Here is a 19,121-nt window from a genome sequence, read left to right as displayed (position 1 = left end):
GTTTACTTCCTTTTCGGTTCTTTCATTTACTCCACTCCCTTGCTCCAGGTTACTGCGGTGCCGACATCAAAGCACTTTGCACAGAGACGGCCCTGGCGGCGCTGCGGCGGCGCTACCCCCAGATCTACGGCAGCAGTGTTAAGCTGCAGCTGGATGTCAGGTATCCATGGAGAGGAGGACACTGAAAGTCCATATTAATGGACTGGAATCCATCGTCTTGTCTGCATGGGGCCAATCCTAACTTCCACTTAAGTTTAATTTCCATGTAGTCTCCCATTGACATCAAAGCATGGTTAATACACAATTTGAATGAAGTGGAGAATTAGAATTAGAATTTTAGAAAAGTTTGAATTCTCCCCTAAATCTGTATGATCTGCTGACACTGAATTTCCATTCTGGATCAAGTATTCATTTATTGATCTATCTGTCTCTATCAGTACCATCGTGCTGGGGCCTGGGGACTTCAGCCGCGCCCTGCGGACTATCGTCCCAGCCTCCCAGAGAGCCCAGGCCCCTCCAGGCCGAGCCCTGGCCCCAAACATACGCCCCCTACTGGCCAACACACTGGACACAGTGCTGGAGGTCCTGCTCCGAGTCTTCCCCCATGCAGAATCACAGCACAGGGAGAGTAGAGGAGGTACGGGATCGCTCTTTCTGTCCGTCTGGGGATTGGTCTTTCTGTTCGTCTCTCTTTTTGCTCCCTATTTTGCTCTCCTTCCCCCCCCGCGCTTTCTCTCTCTCTCTCTCTCTCTCTCTTTCTCTCACCCCATATCTGCTGGGAGTTGTACCATCTCATGCTTCTTTTAATAACTTCCATTTACCACTCCACCGTCCTCCCTAATAAACCATGATGTCTCTACTAATAAGACTAGAGCTTTCTCTAGTTTTTTCCCCCCTTGCTGTAGCAATTTCTGCTCAATGGGCTGTTAATAGAAGTTATTTTAAATTGGAAGGACTTAAACATTTTTGTGGAAATTTTATAAAACACATCTGGCTTTACCTGTGGGATCGTCTGAGACCAGCCACCTGGACAGCTGATGAAACTGGGTTTTGCACAACCAAAGAATTTCTGCACAAACTGTCAGAAATCGTCTCATGGAAGCTCATCTGCGTGCTTGTTGTCCTCACCAGGGTCTTGACCTGATTGCAGCTCGGGGTCGTAACCGACTTCAGTGGCCGAATGCTTATCTCCGATGGCCACTGGCACGCTGGAGAAGTGTGCTCTTCACAGATGAATCCCAGTTTCAACTGTACCCGGCAGATGGCAGACAGCATGTATGGCGTCGTGTGGTCGAGCGGTTTGCTGATGTCAATGTTGTGAACAGAGTGCCCCGTGGTGGGGTTATGGTATGGGCAGGCATAAGCTAAGGACAACGAACACAATTGCATTTTATTGTTTGCAATTTGAATGCACAGAGATCCTGAGGCCCATTTGTCGTGACATTCATCCACCGCCATCACATCAAGTTTCAGCATAATAATGCACGGCCCCATGTTGCAAGGATCTGTACATAATTCCTGGAAGCGGAAAATGTCCCAGTTCTTCCATGGCCTGCATACTCACCAGACATGTCACCCATTGAGCAGGTTTGGGATGCTCTGGATCGACATATACGACAACGTGTTCCAGTTTCCGACAATATCCAGCAACTTCGCACAGCCATTGACGAGGAGTGGGACAACATTCCGCAGGCCTCAATCAACAGCCTGATCAACTCAATGCGAAGGAGTTTTCACATCTGGGTTTTCAGTTTTATTCCTAGGTGGCACACAGTTTTTGACAGTATTTCCTCCTGGCCTTCCTTCCTACTAGACATTGACAATCTGCTAGAGGAGGAGTTCAGTGAAGAGGAGACGGATGGAGCAGCTCCCTCCATCTACCACCTCCAGCCTGGATCCCCTAAGATGCACACACACCCCTCTACGGCACACACACCCTTCCTACACTTCACCACGTGAGTCTGACTACAGAACACACCTCTACCCCTAGCCACACACACCCCACTGTATCAGGGCATTTTAATGCCACCTTGTGGCCACAAGGCGAATGACATGAGCAAAGTTAAAACCATTAGTCATCCTTCAGTCCTGTCATCAATACAGGAGAGGGAAGATAAATGTTCTCTATTAGATTCACATCAATCTACTTGGTACTTTATCTGATATAGATGGCTAATATGTTTAAAGATTATGAAATATGATTATGGACATTATAGTCTAACAGTTTTTAGTTTAATCAATCAACTGGAGACTGATGGCCTATTTGGTAATGTAAGGACACATTTAAAAAAGAGAAGCTGATTCTCCTCTTCTTCTCCCTCCAGATCAGCTCTCCACCAGCCCACGTCGTACCGGCCTCGCCTGCTGCTGGCGGGTCCCCCCGGCTCGGGACAGGGTTCTCACCTGGCCCCTGCTGTGTTACACTACCTGGACAAGCTGTCTGTCCACCGTCTAGACCTGCCCACACTCTACTCTGTCAGCGCCAAGACACCTGAGGAGTCCTGCGCTCAGGTAACACACACACCTCTACATATATAAACACACACACACACACACTCATACAGATCGCAAATATGTATATCGCAAATGTATGATGTTTGGCTGTTGTGTGTGTCCGTCAGGTGTTCTGTGAGGCGCGTCGGAGCGTGCCCAGTGTGGTGTTCATGCCGCACATCTGTGATTGGTGGGATTCGGTTAGCGACACTGTAAAGAACACCTTTCTTTCTCTGCTCCAGGACGTCCCCTCTTTCACCCCCCTCCTCATCCTCGCCACCACAGAGACCTGCTACACACAGCTACCACAGGAGGTAGGCTAAACACACCAGGGTTTCTGTTAGCCGGTAATAGCCAGCTTTTGGCCGATTAAAAAATAAATAAAAGGAAAAGCCGATAAATAAAATCTGGCACAAGCGAATTGCCCAGGAAAATAAAAAAAATCCCATTGCAAAACTAGAAAAGTACATTCCAAAAGAAAATGTTGTGCTTGTTTTAAAGTATTTATGAAAATGTTAATGTTTTAATGTTTGCAGCTGAAATGGTTAAAGAGTGGTAGCATTTAAAATGTTTACCACTGTGTTCTTATTTTTTGGTCTTTTGATCCATTACATTTTACACAAATAACCACTGTTTATAGTTTAAATGTTAAGAATGTGAAGTTATGATAGCCTGAACATGAGGAAGTTGGTTCAATAGTTACTTTTGGTGAGTTATTTAATGCTATTTTATGCAAATGTATATAGTTATTAGGGATGTGACAAATGGAAAACATTTTACTGTTTAAACAGACTTTAAAAAAAATAGTTTTTCCATTTAAAATGATAAGTAAAAATGATAACAATTCACAATGCAGAATAATAGTCCTATTACGTATGTATCACCGCTAGGGCCGGGCAATGGAATTATGTCTACTGCGACCCTTTACAGAGAGAGAACGCAGCTACAGTAGCATGTCAATAATTGATAACTTTTCAGACAACAATAGTTTAAAAAAAGTAGCGCATTAGAAGCGTCTACCTTTTCAGACAGTAGAATTGTGCTCCTGGTTATAGTGTTCTATTGTTTCCCTGACACCAACAAATGTTGCTGCCTGATGTCCTGCAGTGTTGTTTATGCTATATTTTATGGTAGGGTAGCAATATTTGCTTTCTTTGTACTAAATGCCTCGGTAAGTTGTGATATTTAACAAACTTTACAGTACTTTTTTAAAGAAAGAGTGGTCTGCGTGCAGGCAGCTTGCAGGCTAGGATTGATAGTTCTGGTCGCCTAGTGATGGAAGTTAGTTACTTTACAGACAAGTGAAATGAAAAAGGCGTAGTGTAGCCTACCCTAACAGACAAATAACATTCCCAACATCAGTGCCCGACCTCACTAATGCTCTTGTGCTGAATGGAAGCAAGTCCCCGGAGTAATGTACCAACATCTAGTGGAAAGCCTTCCCAGAAGAGTGGAGGCTGTTTTAGCAGCAAAGGGGGGGGGACTCCATATTAATGCCCATGATTTTGGAGTGAGATGTTCGATGAACAGGTGTCCACATACTTCTGGTCATGTAGAGTATCTAATCAATAGAAGATGGAATTTTGAAATTACAAAATTAAAAGTTAAAGGAGAAGGATTTAAAATCGTTCGTTCAAAAAGTATACATGTTATCAAATCCTTTTACAAGCAATCTAAACAGGGGCAGTCTGAACATCTCAACGTTGGTTTGGAGTTGATCGCTTAAATGGTGAAAGTTTGTGGGCGTTTTTTTGCCATTTTAAATGAGTTATGTTTATCACACGCGCACAGCATACAGATACAGAACCTATAAGCGAAACATCTGACAGACAGTGTGAGAGCTACTGCTACGGTTCTGTAACAGTTTAGTAGTTGCTGCTGGAGTGAAACGTGCTTTTATAAGCCCAATCATTGCGTAGAAATTTTAAATGCAATGGCGTGTTAAAGTTTTTTGAAGGCCACGATTTAAAAATAGCTATTTTTATTTTTCAACTGGTAATTTGAAGCATGCTTCCCATTCGCCATTCAAGTGCATATAGGCTTCAGCGCGTCACACCACTTTGCAATGGCCTGGAGGCAGTAAGCATTTTGAAAACATAGACTTGATTATTTGAAACCTGAACGTTTCCGTTCATATTGTGAGGCATGTCTTACCTTGCTTCAAAGTAGCCTAGCCAAATATCCGACCAATTATTTTATAAACACTTCCATTTGCCATTTGAAACCAGTAGGCCTAGCCTATTTCTTTCATTGTCCAGTAGCCAAAGGCACAACCCTAGTCATTAGCAAGTCGTATTAGTTGTTGCATCTTTAGTTCTCCCCTCTTTCAAAATTTCTAATGGATATTTTCATCTCTGTCACTCATGTGCAGTGTGCTTTTGACAATGGTGTTTTCCTGCTAATTGCATTACGGACCAACATTTGCGTTGTGTGCATTGCTGTGCTTATAATGTGAATAAATAATTTATCATAATTTTAAGCTAAACATTGATGTTGCATCAGCTTCATTGCTTAAAAAAAAAATATGTGTGTGTGTAAAATATGTCCCGGATTCTGTTTCAAATAGCCCATTTCTTATTCGCACAGAACGACAAGCTGACCAATAGAATAGGTCAACTTTTCTACTACGGGGGATAGTTGATTGACTTGGGCTAGTGATTTTGCTCTTCGTTACCCATTTTGTTGGCTGAGGAAAAGTAAATGCAGTTTTTCTAACATCTTCAAAGTGCGCATTGGAATTTGGTAAGAAAGGCGCACATCGTTACATCCTCAAGTTGCATGTTCTGTTAAGACGAATTACCATAATCTAAATGTGATTTCTGTCATCCTAAACACCGTGGGTGGACACCCTAATCAGGTTATGCACCCAATGAGTCAGACACATTTCTAAAATGTCCATTAAATTAAAATACTGCCCGGCACCACATTTTTCCTTGCACACACACACTTCGTGTTCATCATATTTTCACTTCACCACTCGCTTTCCCCCAATCTCGTTATCTCCGTCTCTCTGTCATCGTGTTTTCTCTGCTACCGCACGGCAAGCGGTACTGGAGCGCCAAGTCTAGGACCAAAAGGCTTCTCAACAGCTTCTACCCCCAAGCCATTAGACTGCTGAACAATTCATAAAAATCGCCACCGGACAATTTACATTGACCCCCCTTGTACACTGCTGCTACTTGCTGTTTGTTTGTTACCCATGCATAGTCACTTCACCCCCACCTACATGTACAGATTACCTCAACTAGCCTGTTCCCCCACACACTGACTCGGTACTGGTGCCCCCTGTATATAGCCTCATTATTCTTATTGTGTTACTTTTTATTTTAGCCTACTTGGTAAATATTTTCTTCTTGAACTGCACTGTTGGTTAAGGGCTTGTAAGTAAGCATTTCACGGTAAAGTCTACACTTGTTGTATTCGGCACATGTGGCAAATAAAGTTAGATTTGATCCTGCATCTATCATTCTCTTTTCCCACTATACATAGTGCCAGCTCCTGAGTTAGTTCACTCATGAGAGAGAGAGATCTTCTTGCTAGTCAAACAACAGAAGGATATATACAGTTGAAGTCGGAAGTTTACATACACCTAGGCCAAATACATTTAAACTCAGTTTTTCACAATTCCTGACATTTAAGTCTTGTAAAAATTCCCCGTCTTAGGTCAGTTAGGATCACCACATCATTTTAAGAATGTGAAATGTCAGAATAATAGTATAGAGTGATTTATTCAAGCTTTTATTTATTTCATCACATTCCCAGTGGGTCAGAAGTTTATACACTCAATTAGTATTTGGTAGCATTGACTTTAAGTTGTTTAACTTGGGTCAAACGTTTCAGGTAGCCTTCCACAAGCTTCCCACATTAATTTGGGTGAATTTTGGCCCATTCCTCCTGACAGAGCTGGTGTAACTGAGTCAGGTTTGTAGGCCTCCTTGCTCGCACATGCTTTTTCAGTTCTGCCCACAAATGTTCTATAGCATTGAGGTCAGGGCTTTGTGATGGCCACTGCAATACTTTGACTTTGTTGTCCTTTAGCCATTTTGCTACAACTTTGGAAGTATGCTTGGGGTCATTGTCCATTTGGAAGACCCATTTGTGACCAAGCTTTAACTTCCTGACTGATGTCTTGAGATGTTGCTTCAATATATCCACATAATTTTCCTGCCTCATAATGCCATCTATTTTGTGAAGTGCACCAGTCCCTCCTGCAGCAAAGCACCCCCACAACATGATGCTGCCACCCCCGTGCTTCACGGTTTGGGATGGTGTTCTTCGACTTGCAAGCCTCCTCCTTTTTCCTCCAAACATAACGATGGTTATTATGGCCAAACAGTTCTATTTTTGTTTCATCAGACCAGAGGACATTTCTCCAAAAAGTACGATCTTTGTCCCCATGTGCAGTTGCAAACCGTAGTCTGGCTTTTTTATGGCAGTTCTTGAGCAGTGGCTTCTTCCTTGCTGAGCGGCCTTTCTGGTTATGTCGATATAGGACTCGTTTCACTGTGGATATAGTTACTTTTGTACCCATTTCCTCCAGCATCTTCCCAAGGTCCTTTGCTGTTGTTCTGGGATTGATTTGCACTTTTCGCACCAACGTACGTTCATCTCTAGGAGCCAGAACGCGTCTCCTTCCTGAGCAGTATGACAGCTGCGTGGTCCCATGGTGTTTATACTGCGTACTATTGTTTGTACAGATGAACGTGTTACCTTCAGGCGTTTGGATGAACCTGACTTGTGGAGGTCTACAACTTTTTTTCTGAGGTCTTGGCTTATTTCTTTTGATTTTCCCATGATGTCAAGCAAAGAGGCACTGAGTTTGAAGGTAGTCCTTGAAATACATCCACAGGTACACCTCCAATTGACTCAAATTATGTCAATTAGCATATCAGAAGCTTCTAAAGCCATGACATCATTTTCTGGAATCTTCCAAGCTGTTTAAAGGCACAGTCAACTTAGTGTATGTAAACTTCTGACCTGCTGGAATTGTGATTAAGTGAAATAATTTGTCTGTAAACAATTGTTGGAAAAATTACTTGTCATGCACAAAGTAGATGTCCTAACCGACTTGCCAAAACTATAGTTTGTTAACAAAAAATGTGTGGAGTGGTTGAAAAACAAGTTTTAATGATTCCAACCTGAGTGTATGTAAACTTCTGACTTCAACTGTATGTATATAATTACATCTGGGGGTTGGCAGCCCATATCTTCACCCCTTGGTACATTCTATCTAGAGCTCTCAGCAGTTGGCCCTACATGCCCTCCTGCTCTACGCGGGGTGTTGCAGAGGGAAGTGTTTGTCGGTCTCACTATGGTCAACTCATTAGCATTGGGGAACCTGGTCTGTTGGATAAATGGATTTTCTATCTGTCTCTTGTTTTCTCCTATTCTCTCACTCTTCCTCACTCACATAAAACCTGTAACTCTAACCATTGGGGGGAACACAAAACGGGTGTTTTTTGTCGGGGTCCCGATTGCAGTGGGGTCAATAAAAACAAAAAATGTGTTTTATTATTGTATGGGACAATATATTGGGAAAGATACTTTGAAAAAAAAACTTGACGAAATGTATTTATTGTTTCTCTTAATTTTGATGAGATGAAAATGTAATTAATTTAAGGTTATTTGTTGATGTAAAAAATCAAAATGTGCTGATTTTAGATTTTGGGTAGGGTGAGTCTCCTGTCTGTCCAAAACGTGCTTGTTGTTAGTTGGGTACAGATGGGGTTTGCTGAAGTTTGACATTTAGTCTCTCTCCTTCCATGGGGTGTGTTCTGGCACTGGGTTCTGATATTCTCGGGGTGTGTTCTGGCACTGGGTTCTGATATTCTCGGGGTGTGTTCTGGCACACATTGGTGACCGCTATCCTCACAGCACCTCTCTTTGACAGGGTTTTTTGTCCCAACACAACACCACCACCACTCTTACAGTACCAGTCTGGAAGAGGGTGTGGTTAAGTGTGATGGGCAGGGAGAGTGCGACAGAGGGGGAAGGCAGGCGGTCCCAGCTGCCAGTCTCCCCAGCACAATCCATGCCCACGTAAACAGCATCTGGGCTGCAGCTAGGAGTAGGACTGGATGAGTTGGTGATGGTAGTTTCTGGGGGTTGGTAGTTAGGGGCTGGTTGGGGTGTCTGAGGCTGAAAGAGTGCCTTAAAGCTAGGATAGAGGTGGGTAAATGTGCAGGTAGTTGGAGAAGGTTGGAGGTTAAAGGGGCTTGTAGGGGGTCTTTGTGCCTGATCAGAGTGACTCATTGCTGGGCTTCAGAGGCAGAGCGATTTCCTGTGTGTGGTCCGGAGGTCTGTCAGCGTTGTCATACTTCTGTAGAATCATCCATGTCCCCAACACACACACACACACACACACTAGTCCCCCACCCGTGGAGCTGGCATGAGTATGCGGTAGTGCTGATGTCAGAATTGTGTGTGTGTGTGTTCAAAACACATGCATGAACAGCAGGCACAGCCAACACAAGAATGGTGGAACCACCATTGATTTAAACTCGTTTTTTTAAACCAATCAATTAGCAGTACCTACTTCTGAACTACAGAATGTATCTGTCTTTATTGTAAAGGCCTGAGAGACACCCATAGATCTCAGCTGTCATTGAAAACAATGGCAAAAGAGACACACACACACACTATTTTAGTCTCTTTGTTTGAAGCCTTTAGTTTAGAGGGCATGAAGGGTGAAACCAAGAGTCCATTTTGGGTTCTTAGAAAACAATGAATACTGGATTGGGGAGAGGGTTTTTTGTTTAGATGGGATACGGTTTATGTCAGAGTAGACTTAGGGTTAGGAGAATATTATGAAAAGCAAAAAAATTCTACATCGTCACTTTGACAAACTGTATCCCGACTAGTAATGAGAGGGGAAAGTAATCCCCCTCCCCTTTTCTGCTGGTCTTTTAGCTGGTGGTGAGGCCATAATCAAGCTGCAATTCAATGGAGCATTTGAACACAGAAACGCGCCCACACACTCCACGATACCTAATCAATTCCTCTCCAACTGTATTGTTCATTTCTCTTTTAAAAATGTGTTTATCGATCGATTCATGTCTGTCTCTTGAGTGGCAGCTCTCTCTTGTTCACTACAGAAAAGGGGTGGAGGGGGGGAGAGAAGCGAGCGGGGAGAAAGCTGGAGGAGCAGAGGGAGAGAAATACCATTTTCTATTTTAGCAGACCAAAGGGTTTGTTATTCTTCCAGAGCAGCAGAGGCTTGGCTGCTGCTGTGTGCCACTGATCCTCAGCCAGGTAGACCTCTCCTTTCTCCATCCCTCTGTTCATCCCTTTCTCCGCTCTCCCTCCACACATCCCTGCATACTCCACGGCCTTCCTTGGTCAGGCTGGAGTAAAATCATTACCTTGTGTGTTCTGCAGACAGAAGCTCCCCTACTGTCTTTCTCCCTAACACACCTCCGTCCATCCCTTTCTCTCTACCTCCCTCTTCCTTTCTCTTCCATCCCGCATTTTCTCCTTCCCCCACCAAGAAGTCTCTGGCCAAGAGATGGGGAAAGAAAGGAGAAGAGGGAGAGAAAACAAACTTGAGAAAGAAAGAGGGAATGAATGTGAGAGACGGGAAGATATGGTAGGAAGTGAACAGCAGGCTGTGGAATAGAAGCTGTGTAAGCCCAACCTCTCAGGGTATTCTGCACAGTGATTGGATGACAAGCTCTTTAAAACACATTCTCGACATGGAAGTCGAGGGTTGTGTACTATACTGTCGGTTAACTAATTCCTGAGACCTGAAGACCCATTAACGGCTAGGCTTTAGCTCAGTTGGCTGATTGGCTTTCAACACCAGGTTGGAAACTTAAGCTGACCACTGAAGGGTCATTGCCTTTTGGCCCAGTAGTTGTCTGTACTGTTAGTCTTGTTGAGTCAGTATATTTACTAACCTTCCGAAACTCACTCTGAAGTACTTGTACAAACAATTTGATTTCTCCAAAAGCCTCTGATCCCAACTTATGAATACTGCATTCCTAAAAACAACATATTTTGATGGGTAGACTGAGACATGTACACACCAATGGAGCCGGGATGTGGGCTTCTCTCTCTACCTACCAACTCAACATTTAACTCCAGGTAACAGACAGAAAGTTGAAGAGACTAAAATGGACAAGTTAGGACAACCTGAATAAAGCACAAACATGAAGTTGTTGCCCTGATGCCAGTTAGTATAAGCATTAACAAACACTAGACATTGACTTAAACTAGCTGAAGCAGAACCAGACAAACTAAATGCACACAGCAAAAGTGGTGTACAAGACAAGTCCAGGGCCCGGTTTCCCATAAAGCATCTTAAGGCTAAGTTCATTGTTAGAACCTTCGTAGGAACATAGTTAAATCTCCAAGCTGTTTCCCAAAACCATCGTTTATAACGTTGCACTTGAAAACATTCTGAATCTAACGCCTGCCTCAGACCACTCGTAGAACATCTAAGTGGGTCGTTAGATATTTGTTTTGTCCTCCTCGTCACTTTATACACACAGAATTGTGTGAGAATCTCTGTTACAGAGAATCTCTCTAACTGCCAATAACTTGAGAACGAAGTGGACTACAAATACAAAGTTGCTAATGTCTTTGCAATTGATACGAACAAGCAACATATAAAAAGATGCTTCAAATGAAAATTGACATGACTGCATTAAAATATAAACAGTAGGCTATAGGCCTATTTCAATCGTATTGAAGACATTTCATGTTCAATCAATTGATTTCTATGTTGCTACTGTCTGTAATTTGACTCAATATATTTCATGGTGTAGCCTAACATGAGCAATGATGTGCCAAATTGGTCATTTAGGGCATTTTTATTGGGTAAGCACTAGAATAAGCCACCTCAACATTTGCAGCCGTAGGTGGTAGTATCTCTCTTGGATCTGATCCGTAGTCAGTATTGTGAAATCATTCTAATGTTAAGATTTTATTAGAGAAAGCTGATCTATCAGTATGGACACATGCTCCAACGACGCACTTAGCGACCGTTCTCTGTGTTGTTTTGGGAAACGCATGTTACATCTTCGGCTGTTGTAGGAAAGATGCATCGTTAGAACTTAAGCTTACTAGTGTTTTATCAGGCAACCGGGCCCTGTTCTGTTGACTTGTCTAACACACACGCGCACACGCACACACACAGCAGCGGTCTTGTTGTAGCAGCTAGACAGACTGACAAGCTAACATTGACGGTCAATATCAAAAACCCCATCGATCCTCTTCATGGAACACATCTTTGTGTTTATCCTTCATCTGAAATTCAGCGTTTCTCATTGTGGCATAATATTGATGTTTGCTCCATCCCGGCTTTGTGTAGCTCTTGTGGGAACCGCTAATTTAATCTTTGAGCTTTGAAAAGTAAAGTTCTAGAAAGTGAGTGGCTCAACAGTAACAAGGCAACAGGTGGTGAATAAAGCAGGATAATATATTACTGTGATATTGTTTTACAGATAAAGAGAAGAATCTACACATTGCTATGTACAGTACGTGCTCCCAACTTTAGTTTATGACAACGTTGGCAAACTTTTGTTTAATGGTTTGGAGGCACTGTCCTACCACCTTTTATTCATTCAACATCTGTCTACTGCTGCTGACCTTGACACTTCAAAACAATTGTCTTCAATATTACATTGGCTTTTCCCTCAACACCAAGTCTGGACAAATCCAATACAAATATTCTGATCCCATACACCAGGCACAAATCTATTGGATATAGTGGAACTGAGCTGTTTCTACAGTTGTGTTCATACAGTGGAGTTGTTGTTGTCTCTCCCAGGTGAAGTTGATGTTCCAGAGGACGTACGGGGAGGTGGTCAGTCTGTCTCCACCTGGAGAGGAGGACAGACGGAGATTCTTCACTGACCTGCTACTGGTACAGGCTGCTAGAGCATCGCTACCCAGGAGACATACAGGTACTATGCATTCATACATGCAGAGACTTACAGGTTATTACGCACACTCACCCACCCACCCACCAGGGTTGGGTCAATTCCATTTAAATTCCAGTAATTTCCCAAAGTCAACCAAATTCCAATCCACATTTTTCTCATTGAAGAGAATTGGAATGGGAATTTCAGTGTACCTTCTGAATCTTCATTTTGGTTTCATCTTGTCTTTCCGTTTCCTCTCTCCCGACACACACATTGCCCAAACCACTGTACAGCTCAATTTCTCTTTGAGCTCTTGAGTCATTTAATTTTTCCTTCACGTGGAAAATATACATTCTATGGCCTAGTAAGAAGAATGTAACAGGAGGGATGACTAGTGGTAACAGCACCTGTAGTACTCCCATCTCTCTCACCATCTCCCTCTACGACACCCCCCCCAACCCCCCCCTACCATTAACTTCCCTATACTCTCCTCCAGCCTCCCTTTTCCCTCTGTTCCTTCTCAGTGTAAGAGAGCTGTACACTGTGGCTTCCATGGCACAAGGCTTTCAAATGGAAATAAAGCAGCGCCGATCGCAGCATCCTCATTGCAAAGCAGGGGTCCCACACGTACACACACACACATTCTGACCCACACGCTTGACGTTCTCTTAACCAGCTTCACCTGGAATGTTTTTCCAACAGTCTTGAAGGAGTTCCCACATATGCTGAGCACTTGTTGGCTGCTTTTCCTACTCTCTGCGGTCTGACTCTTTGCCTTGATGACAGCTTTGCACACTCTTGGCATTCTCTGAACCAGCTTTATGAGGTAGTCATCTGGAATGCATTTCAGTTAACAGGTGTGCCTTGTTAAAAGTTAATTAATGCGTTTGAGCCAATCAGTTGTGTTGTGACAAGTTAAGGGTGGTATATAGAAGATAGCCCTATTTGGTAAAAGACCAAGTCCATATTATGGCAAGAACAGCTCAAATAACCGAAGAGAATTACATGAAGGTAATTCAATACGGAAAATTTCAGAAACTTTAAAAGTTTCTTCAAGTGCAGTCCCAAAAACCATCAAGTGCTATACTGAAACTGGCTCTCATGAGGACTGCCACACGAAAGGAAGACCCAGACTTACCTCTGCTGCAGAGGATAAGTTCATTAGAGTTACCAGCCTCAGAAATTGCAGCCCAAATAAATGCTTCACAGAGTTCAAGTAACAGACACATCTCAACATCAGCTGTTCAGAGGAGCCTGCGTGAATCAGACCTTCATGGTCAAATTGCTGCAAAGAAACCACTATTGAGATGGTTTGAAATGAGACGGACTGCACAGTGAAGGAAAAGCATCCAACAAGTGCTCAGCATATGTGTGAACTCCTTCAAGACTGTTAGACTGTTTGAAAAGCCTTCCAGGTGAAGCTGGTTGAAAATGCCAGGAGTGTGCAAAGCTCTCAAGGCAAAGAGTGGCTACTTTTTATATATATATATACATATGTTGCTACTTGTAGTAACCAAAACAGTAGCCACCCTTTTCCTTGAAAGCTATAGTAAAAATAAAGAAACCCTTGAATTAGTAGGTGTTCTAAAACGTGTGTGTGTGAGGTCCCCACTCTGTCCTCTCCGGGTGTTCCCCCTGAATAAAACAGCAGCCCTACTTCCATCAGGGGCTGCTTGTAGAGGTGTGAGGGAGGCTGGGGAGAAGCAAGGGGGAGAAAGGGAGCCCGCTATAAACCCAGCACTATTACCCATAATTACATTCACAGTTGATCGTTAGTAAGCAGGACGGAAGATGATGCTAATGCTAAAGTGAAGCAGGACTATCACTGCCTGAGGCGAGAGGGTGAGGCAGGGTAGAATTTTCAGTTTCAGAAGGTAAGAAAATGCAACTGCCATATTGTTGTCCAATCCTTCTTCTTTTTCCACTCTTCCTTCCCAATCATTTCACATCTACAGGGGTTAGAGGTTGATTTGGAATTCATCACATATATCACTCTGTGTGCCAGAGACTTGGGGGTTCAGGGTTTTTGCTGATTGGTTGATGATGATGTGTTTAGAAAGAAATCAATGCTGCGTTTCCCCCTCGCCTGTGTGTCTCACCTCAGCTTTCCCCCATGGATCAGCTGAGAGTAGAAGATCTGAAGGGGGACCCACTCTCTAACACACACCACTCCCCCCTCCCCCCTCTAGCGCTGCAGTGCGAGGAGGTGCTACCGGTAGCGGAGACCCTGGACGCCAGGGTTCTCTCCCCCGAGGAGCAGCGTCGTCTGGCTGACCAGGAGGAGAACACTCTGAGAGAGCTGCGTCTGTTCCTCAGGGACGTCACCAGGCGCCTTGCCGTAGACAAACGCTTCAACATCTTCAGCAAACCTGTCGACATCGAGGAGGTGGGCAACAACACATAGATGGCTTGTTGTAGATATGGTAGTATACCTCAGGAGATAGTAATAGAAAGATGGGCATGTGCCACCCTAGGAAAGTTGCATCGTGAATTGAGTCCTTTCGCCTCTCTCACCTCTGTCTCCATTTGAGTGTTGCACTGATTGTAGTGAATTGACACTGAACCGATTTCTCTTTTGATTTAAATGGAGTCAATAGCACCAGTTTAAATTGACTGACTCCTTTTAGGTGTCAGACTACCTGGAGGTGATCCGTCAGCCCATGGATCTGTCTACTGTCATGACAAAGATAGACACCCATAAATACCTGACGGCTAATGACTTCCTGGTGGACATAGACCTGATCTGCAGCAATGCCCTGGAGTACAACCCTGACAAGGACCCCTCAGGTACACATGGAGGGATTAAAGTTTTGGTTATGCCCTACTGGCACCCTATTCCCTTCATAGTGTACTACTTTTGACCAGGGCCCTATAGGCTCTGGTCAAAAGTAATGCACTATGAAGGGAATAGGGTGCCGTTTGGGACCCAGATTGTTTACTTATATAGCTCATCTGGTGCACCTCTCGGGACTAACAGAATGTAGGCTACTGGTAATGTTACCAGCAACATAAGTCAGTAGTAACATTATAGTTATGGAGACATCCACATTTGGGAACGTGACTAGCTTGTAGATTCAGGGATGTGACTAGCTTGTTGATTCAGGTATGTGCCTAGCTTGTTGATCCAGGTATGTGCCTAGCTTGTTGATCCAGGTACGTGCCTAGCTTGTTGATCCAGGGATGTGACTAGCTTGTTGATTCAGGTATGTGCCTAGCTTGTTGATCCAGGTATGTGCCTAGCTTGTTGATCCAGGTATGTGTCTAGCTTGTTGATCCAGGTATGTGTCTAGCTTGTTGATCCAGGTATGTGCCTAGCTTGTTGATCCAGGTATGTGCCTAGCTTGTAGATCCAGGTACGTGACTAGCTTGTAGATCCAGAGATGTGACTAGCTTGTAGATCCAGGTACGTGACTAGCTTGTAGATCCAAGGATGTGACTAGCTTGTAGATCCAAGGATGTGACTAGCTTGTAGATCCAGGGATGTGACTAGCTTGTAGATCCAGGGATGTGACTAGCTTGTAGATCCAGGGATGTGACTAGCTTGTAGATCCAAGTATGTGACTAGCTTGTAGATCCAACCAAGTATGTGACTAGCTTGTCAGTCTTGAGTGATTTGGTGTCAGTTTCTCAGACTTACATTATTAGTACGCTGCAGCTATGCAACATAGTGGCATGCAAGGCTTATCTAGTGAAGACTAGCTCTGTCTTGTCTCTAACCAACCTAAACATTGTTTAGTTAGTCACACACCAGCAATTATCAGTACTATCTTCTGCTGCCATTTCCATTCACTTAACACTTTACCCATGTATGATGACACAGGAGAATTGAAATCCCAGCTATTCATCTGATACACTTGACTGTGACAAAAGTAATTAGATGTAGTAGATATGAGTCTTATTCATTATGATTTATGAAAGTGCTCCAAGGCAGTGACAACTTGGAATTGGTTTTCTTTCGTCACTCAACTTGAAATCATATGCACAGTGAGACAGAACCCCCTAAAACTATCATCTCCCCAGCTTAATATCTCTGCTGTTTCTCTCTGCAAAGCTGCATCTGCATGAAAAATGCTTCATTTCTCAGTGGCCCATTTCAATCCATTTTTATCTCAACCTCTTCCTCTGCACCACTGTTTCTGCCAGTGTAGCCAGATAAAAGGAAAAAGCACTTCACACACACTACACTACTACCCACACACCCTGAGAAGCAGGGGCCATGTGCACACAGTCTCAAAATCCCACACTCCCACGCAGTTGAAGACTTGCGAAAAAAGTATTGTCAAATCAATTAGAATAGCATACATTATTTAAACACGCAGGCTGTGTTGGTGCTTAGGTGAAAGTAAAAGTTGTATGTATGGATTCAGGCTTATGAATAATTCCCAAGCTGTGGGAAAATCTGAAGTTCCCTCTGTCTGTCACAATGGAATAACTATGCTGTGGCAATAATTGATAGCGATGGAAGCCTAGAGACTTAGGACCCGACAACCAACCAATCCAAAGGAATCTCCCTGGGATACTGTAAATCTGTGCGCCCACTAAACCAAAGAAGGTCATTTCTAACGGCTTGCTTCTCAGTTAAATGTAGATTTACTCGCATGTACGCGCGCGCACACACGGCAGGTAGCCAGGTGGTTAGAGCGTTGTGCCAGTAACCGAAAGGCAGGTGGAGAGCCCCGGTCATTTGTTTAAATGCAGTGGCCACAAAGGAGGCACTAAAGGGGGAAAATTCAATTAAGGAGTTTTAATAAATAAGCCCAGTACTAGACTCCATCCTCTAGTGTCCCTGGGAATAGAGTCCAGCCCAGTGCAATCACATTTGGTCATTTTGGAATTTTCTGACTTGCTGGCTTTTTGAAACACACCTATATACACTACATCACCAAAGTATGTGGACACCCTTTTCAAATGAATGGATTTGGCCATTTCAGCCACACCCGTTTATAAAATCTTGCAGACAGCCATGCAATCTCTATAGACAAACATTGGCAGAATGAATCAGTTTGTCACATTTCTGCCCTGCTAGAGCTGCCCTGGTCAACTGTAAGTGCTGTTATTGTGAAGTGGAAATGTCTAGGAGCAACAACGGCTCAACCGCGGTATGCCACACAAGTTTAGCTAACGGGATCGACAAGTACTGAAGTTCCTAAAAATTGTCTGTCACCATTACAGGGTCTGTAGTGACGCCTCTAGCACTGAGATACAGTGCCTTAGACCGCTGCGCCACTCTGGAGCTCAATCTTAACGCTACAGCATACAATGACATTCTAGAGTTCTGTGCTTCCAACTTTGTGGCAACTGTTTGGGAAAGGCCCTTTCCTGTTTCACCATGACAGTGCCCCCGTGCACAAACCGCGGTCCATACAGAAATGGTTTGTCGATGGTGTGGAAGAACTTGACTGTCCTGCACAGAGCCCTGACCTCAACTCCATCAAACACCTTTTGGAAGACTTGCAATGCCGACCTCACTAATGCTCTCGTGGCTGAATGGAATGTGGTTACCATAAATGGAACAATTTGTTAGTTTGATGGTTCTATCAGTCCATTGTCCCATTAACAAGCATCCATATTAGCAAACCTATTTAATTTTACTTCATATTTCTCTAGTATAAGCTACTTATTGTAATGAACGATATCAGCCAAATGCCTGCGAACGGTGGTGTCAGTTCAGCTAAACATAGGGTATGACATTGTCACGCAATATTAGGTTTAAAGGGCTGTGGAACAACATATACAATGCCAACCACTACTAAACCTCATCATAAATTGACTAATTTACTTGTGGAACAGAACTTACACTGGAACGTGAAATAGATGCATAATACACGCTATCAAGTCACAACGAGGCCGACTTCAAATACAGACATCCATAGGTGCCACATGAGTTTCAACTTCGGGGAAGCAATTTTTTCACCTTAAAATTTCACCTTTTTATAATAAAGGATTGCATGCCTCTATCATCACATTTGACGACTAATTTAAGATGGGCTACTATTTCTAATGTCATGAGTAGATTGCATAGTCATAATTTAGGCTAATATATCTCAATCACTGTTAGCAAAACACAGTTCTGAACAATGCATGCCTGAGCACATAGTGACATAGAGTAGGCCTAATCTGAGATGTTTCTTCTTTCTTTGCATGGGAAAAATGTGGTCTTTTATGAAGACACTGACAAATGTAAAATGACCTTGTCTTGAATGCAACCATCTAATCTAGACTTATGAAAATGGGAGACGCAAATATGACGTCCATCTAGCCTGTAGGAGGAAGTTATTGTCCCCCCAAAAAAACTTTCCAGTGATACTGATCCAATGATAAAGGCAGTGAATATGTGCACTCACTGGTCCGCTGGTCCCAATAAGAAGATGCGCTGCTGTTTCGACTGGTCCCAATAAGATACGCTGCGGTTTCGACTGGTCCCAATAAGATGCGCTGCGGTTTCGACTGGTCCCAATAAGATGCGCTGCGGTTTCGACTGGTGCCAATAAGATACGCTGCGGTTTCGACTGGTCCCAATAAGATACGCTGCGGTTTCGACTGGTCCCAATAAGATACGCTGCGGTTTCGACTGGTCCCAATAAGATACGCTGCGGTTTCGACTGGTGCCAATAAGATGCGGTGCGGTTTCGACTGGTGCCAATAAGATACGGTGCGGTTTCGGCTGGTGCCAATAAGATATGGTGCGGTTTCGACTGGTGCCAATAAGATGCGGTGCGGTTTCGGCTGGTGCCAATAAGATATGGTGCGGTTTCGGCTGGTGCC

The 19,121-nt window shown here is 43.6% G+C and overlaps 2 protein-coding genes across 3 annotated transcripts in view; one reads left to right on the top strand and one right to left on the bottom strand.

The window, feature by feature from the left end:
• The window catches only part of LOC111954292 (sphingosine-1-phosphate transporter MFSD2B-like), a 425,204-nt gene that overhangs the window by 79,929 nt on the left and 326,154 nt on the right, over positions 1 to 19,121 (bottom strand). The gene's annotated exons all lie outside the window — the stretch shown is intronic.
• The window catches only part of LOC111954491 (ATPase family AAA domain-containing protein 2B), a 123,690-nt gene that overhangs the window by 22,233 nt on the left and 82,336 nt on the right, over positions 1 to 19,121 (top strand). For both annotated transcript variants that reach the window (XM_023974267.2, XM_023974266.2), the window contains exons 15-22: positions 49 to 160; positions 438 to 637; positions 1,814 to 1,955; positions 2,325 to 2,511; positions 2,622 to 2,807; positions 12,263 to 12,398; positions 14,546 to 14,742; positions 14,984 to 15,143. In XM_023974267.2, the coding sequence (XP_023830035.1) occupies positions 49 to 160; positions 438 to 637; positions 1,814 to 1,955; positions 2,325 to 2,511; positions 2,622 to 2,807; positions 12,263 to 12,398; positions 14,546 to 14,742; positions 14,984 to 15,143 (1,320 nt within the window). The remainder of the gene's footprint in view (positions 1 to 48; positions 161 to 437; positions 638 to 1,813; positions 1,956 to 2,324; positions 2,512 to 2,621; positions 2,808 to 12,262; positions 12,399 to 14,545; positions 14,743 to 14,983; positions 15,144 to 19,121) is intronic.

This window comes from Salvelinus sp. IW2-2015, linkage group LG28 (assembly GCF_002910315.2).
Source record: "Salvelinus sp. IW2-2015 linkage group LG28, ASM291031v2, whole genome shotgun sequence".
NCBI lineage: Eukaryota > Metazoa > Chordata > Actinopteri > Salmoniformes > Salmonidae > Salvelinus > Salvelinus sp. IW2-2015.
This window is presented reverse-complemented; position numbering and strand designations above follow the sequence as displayed.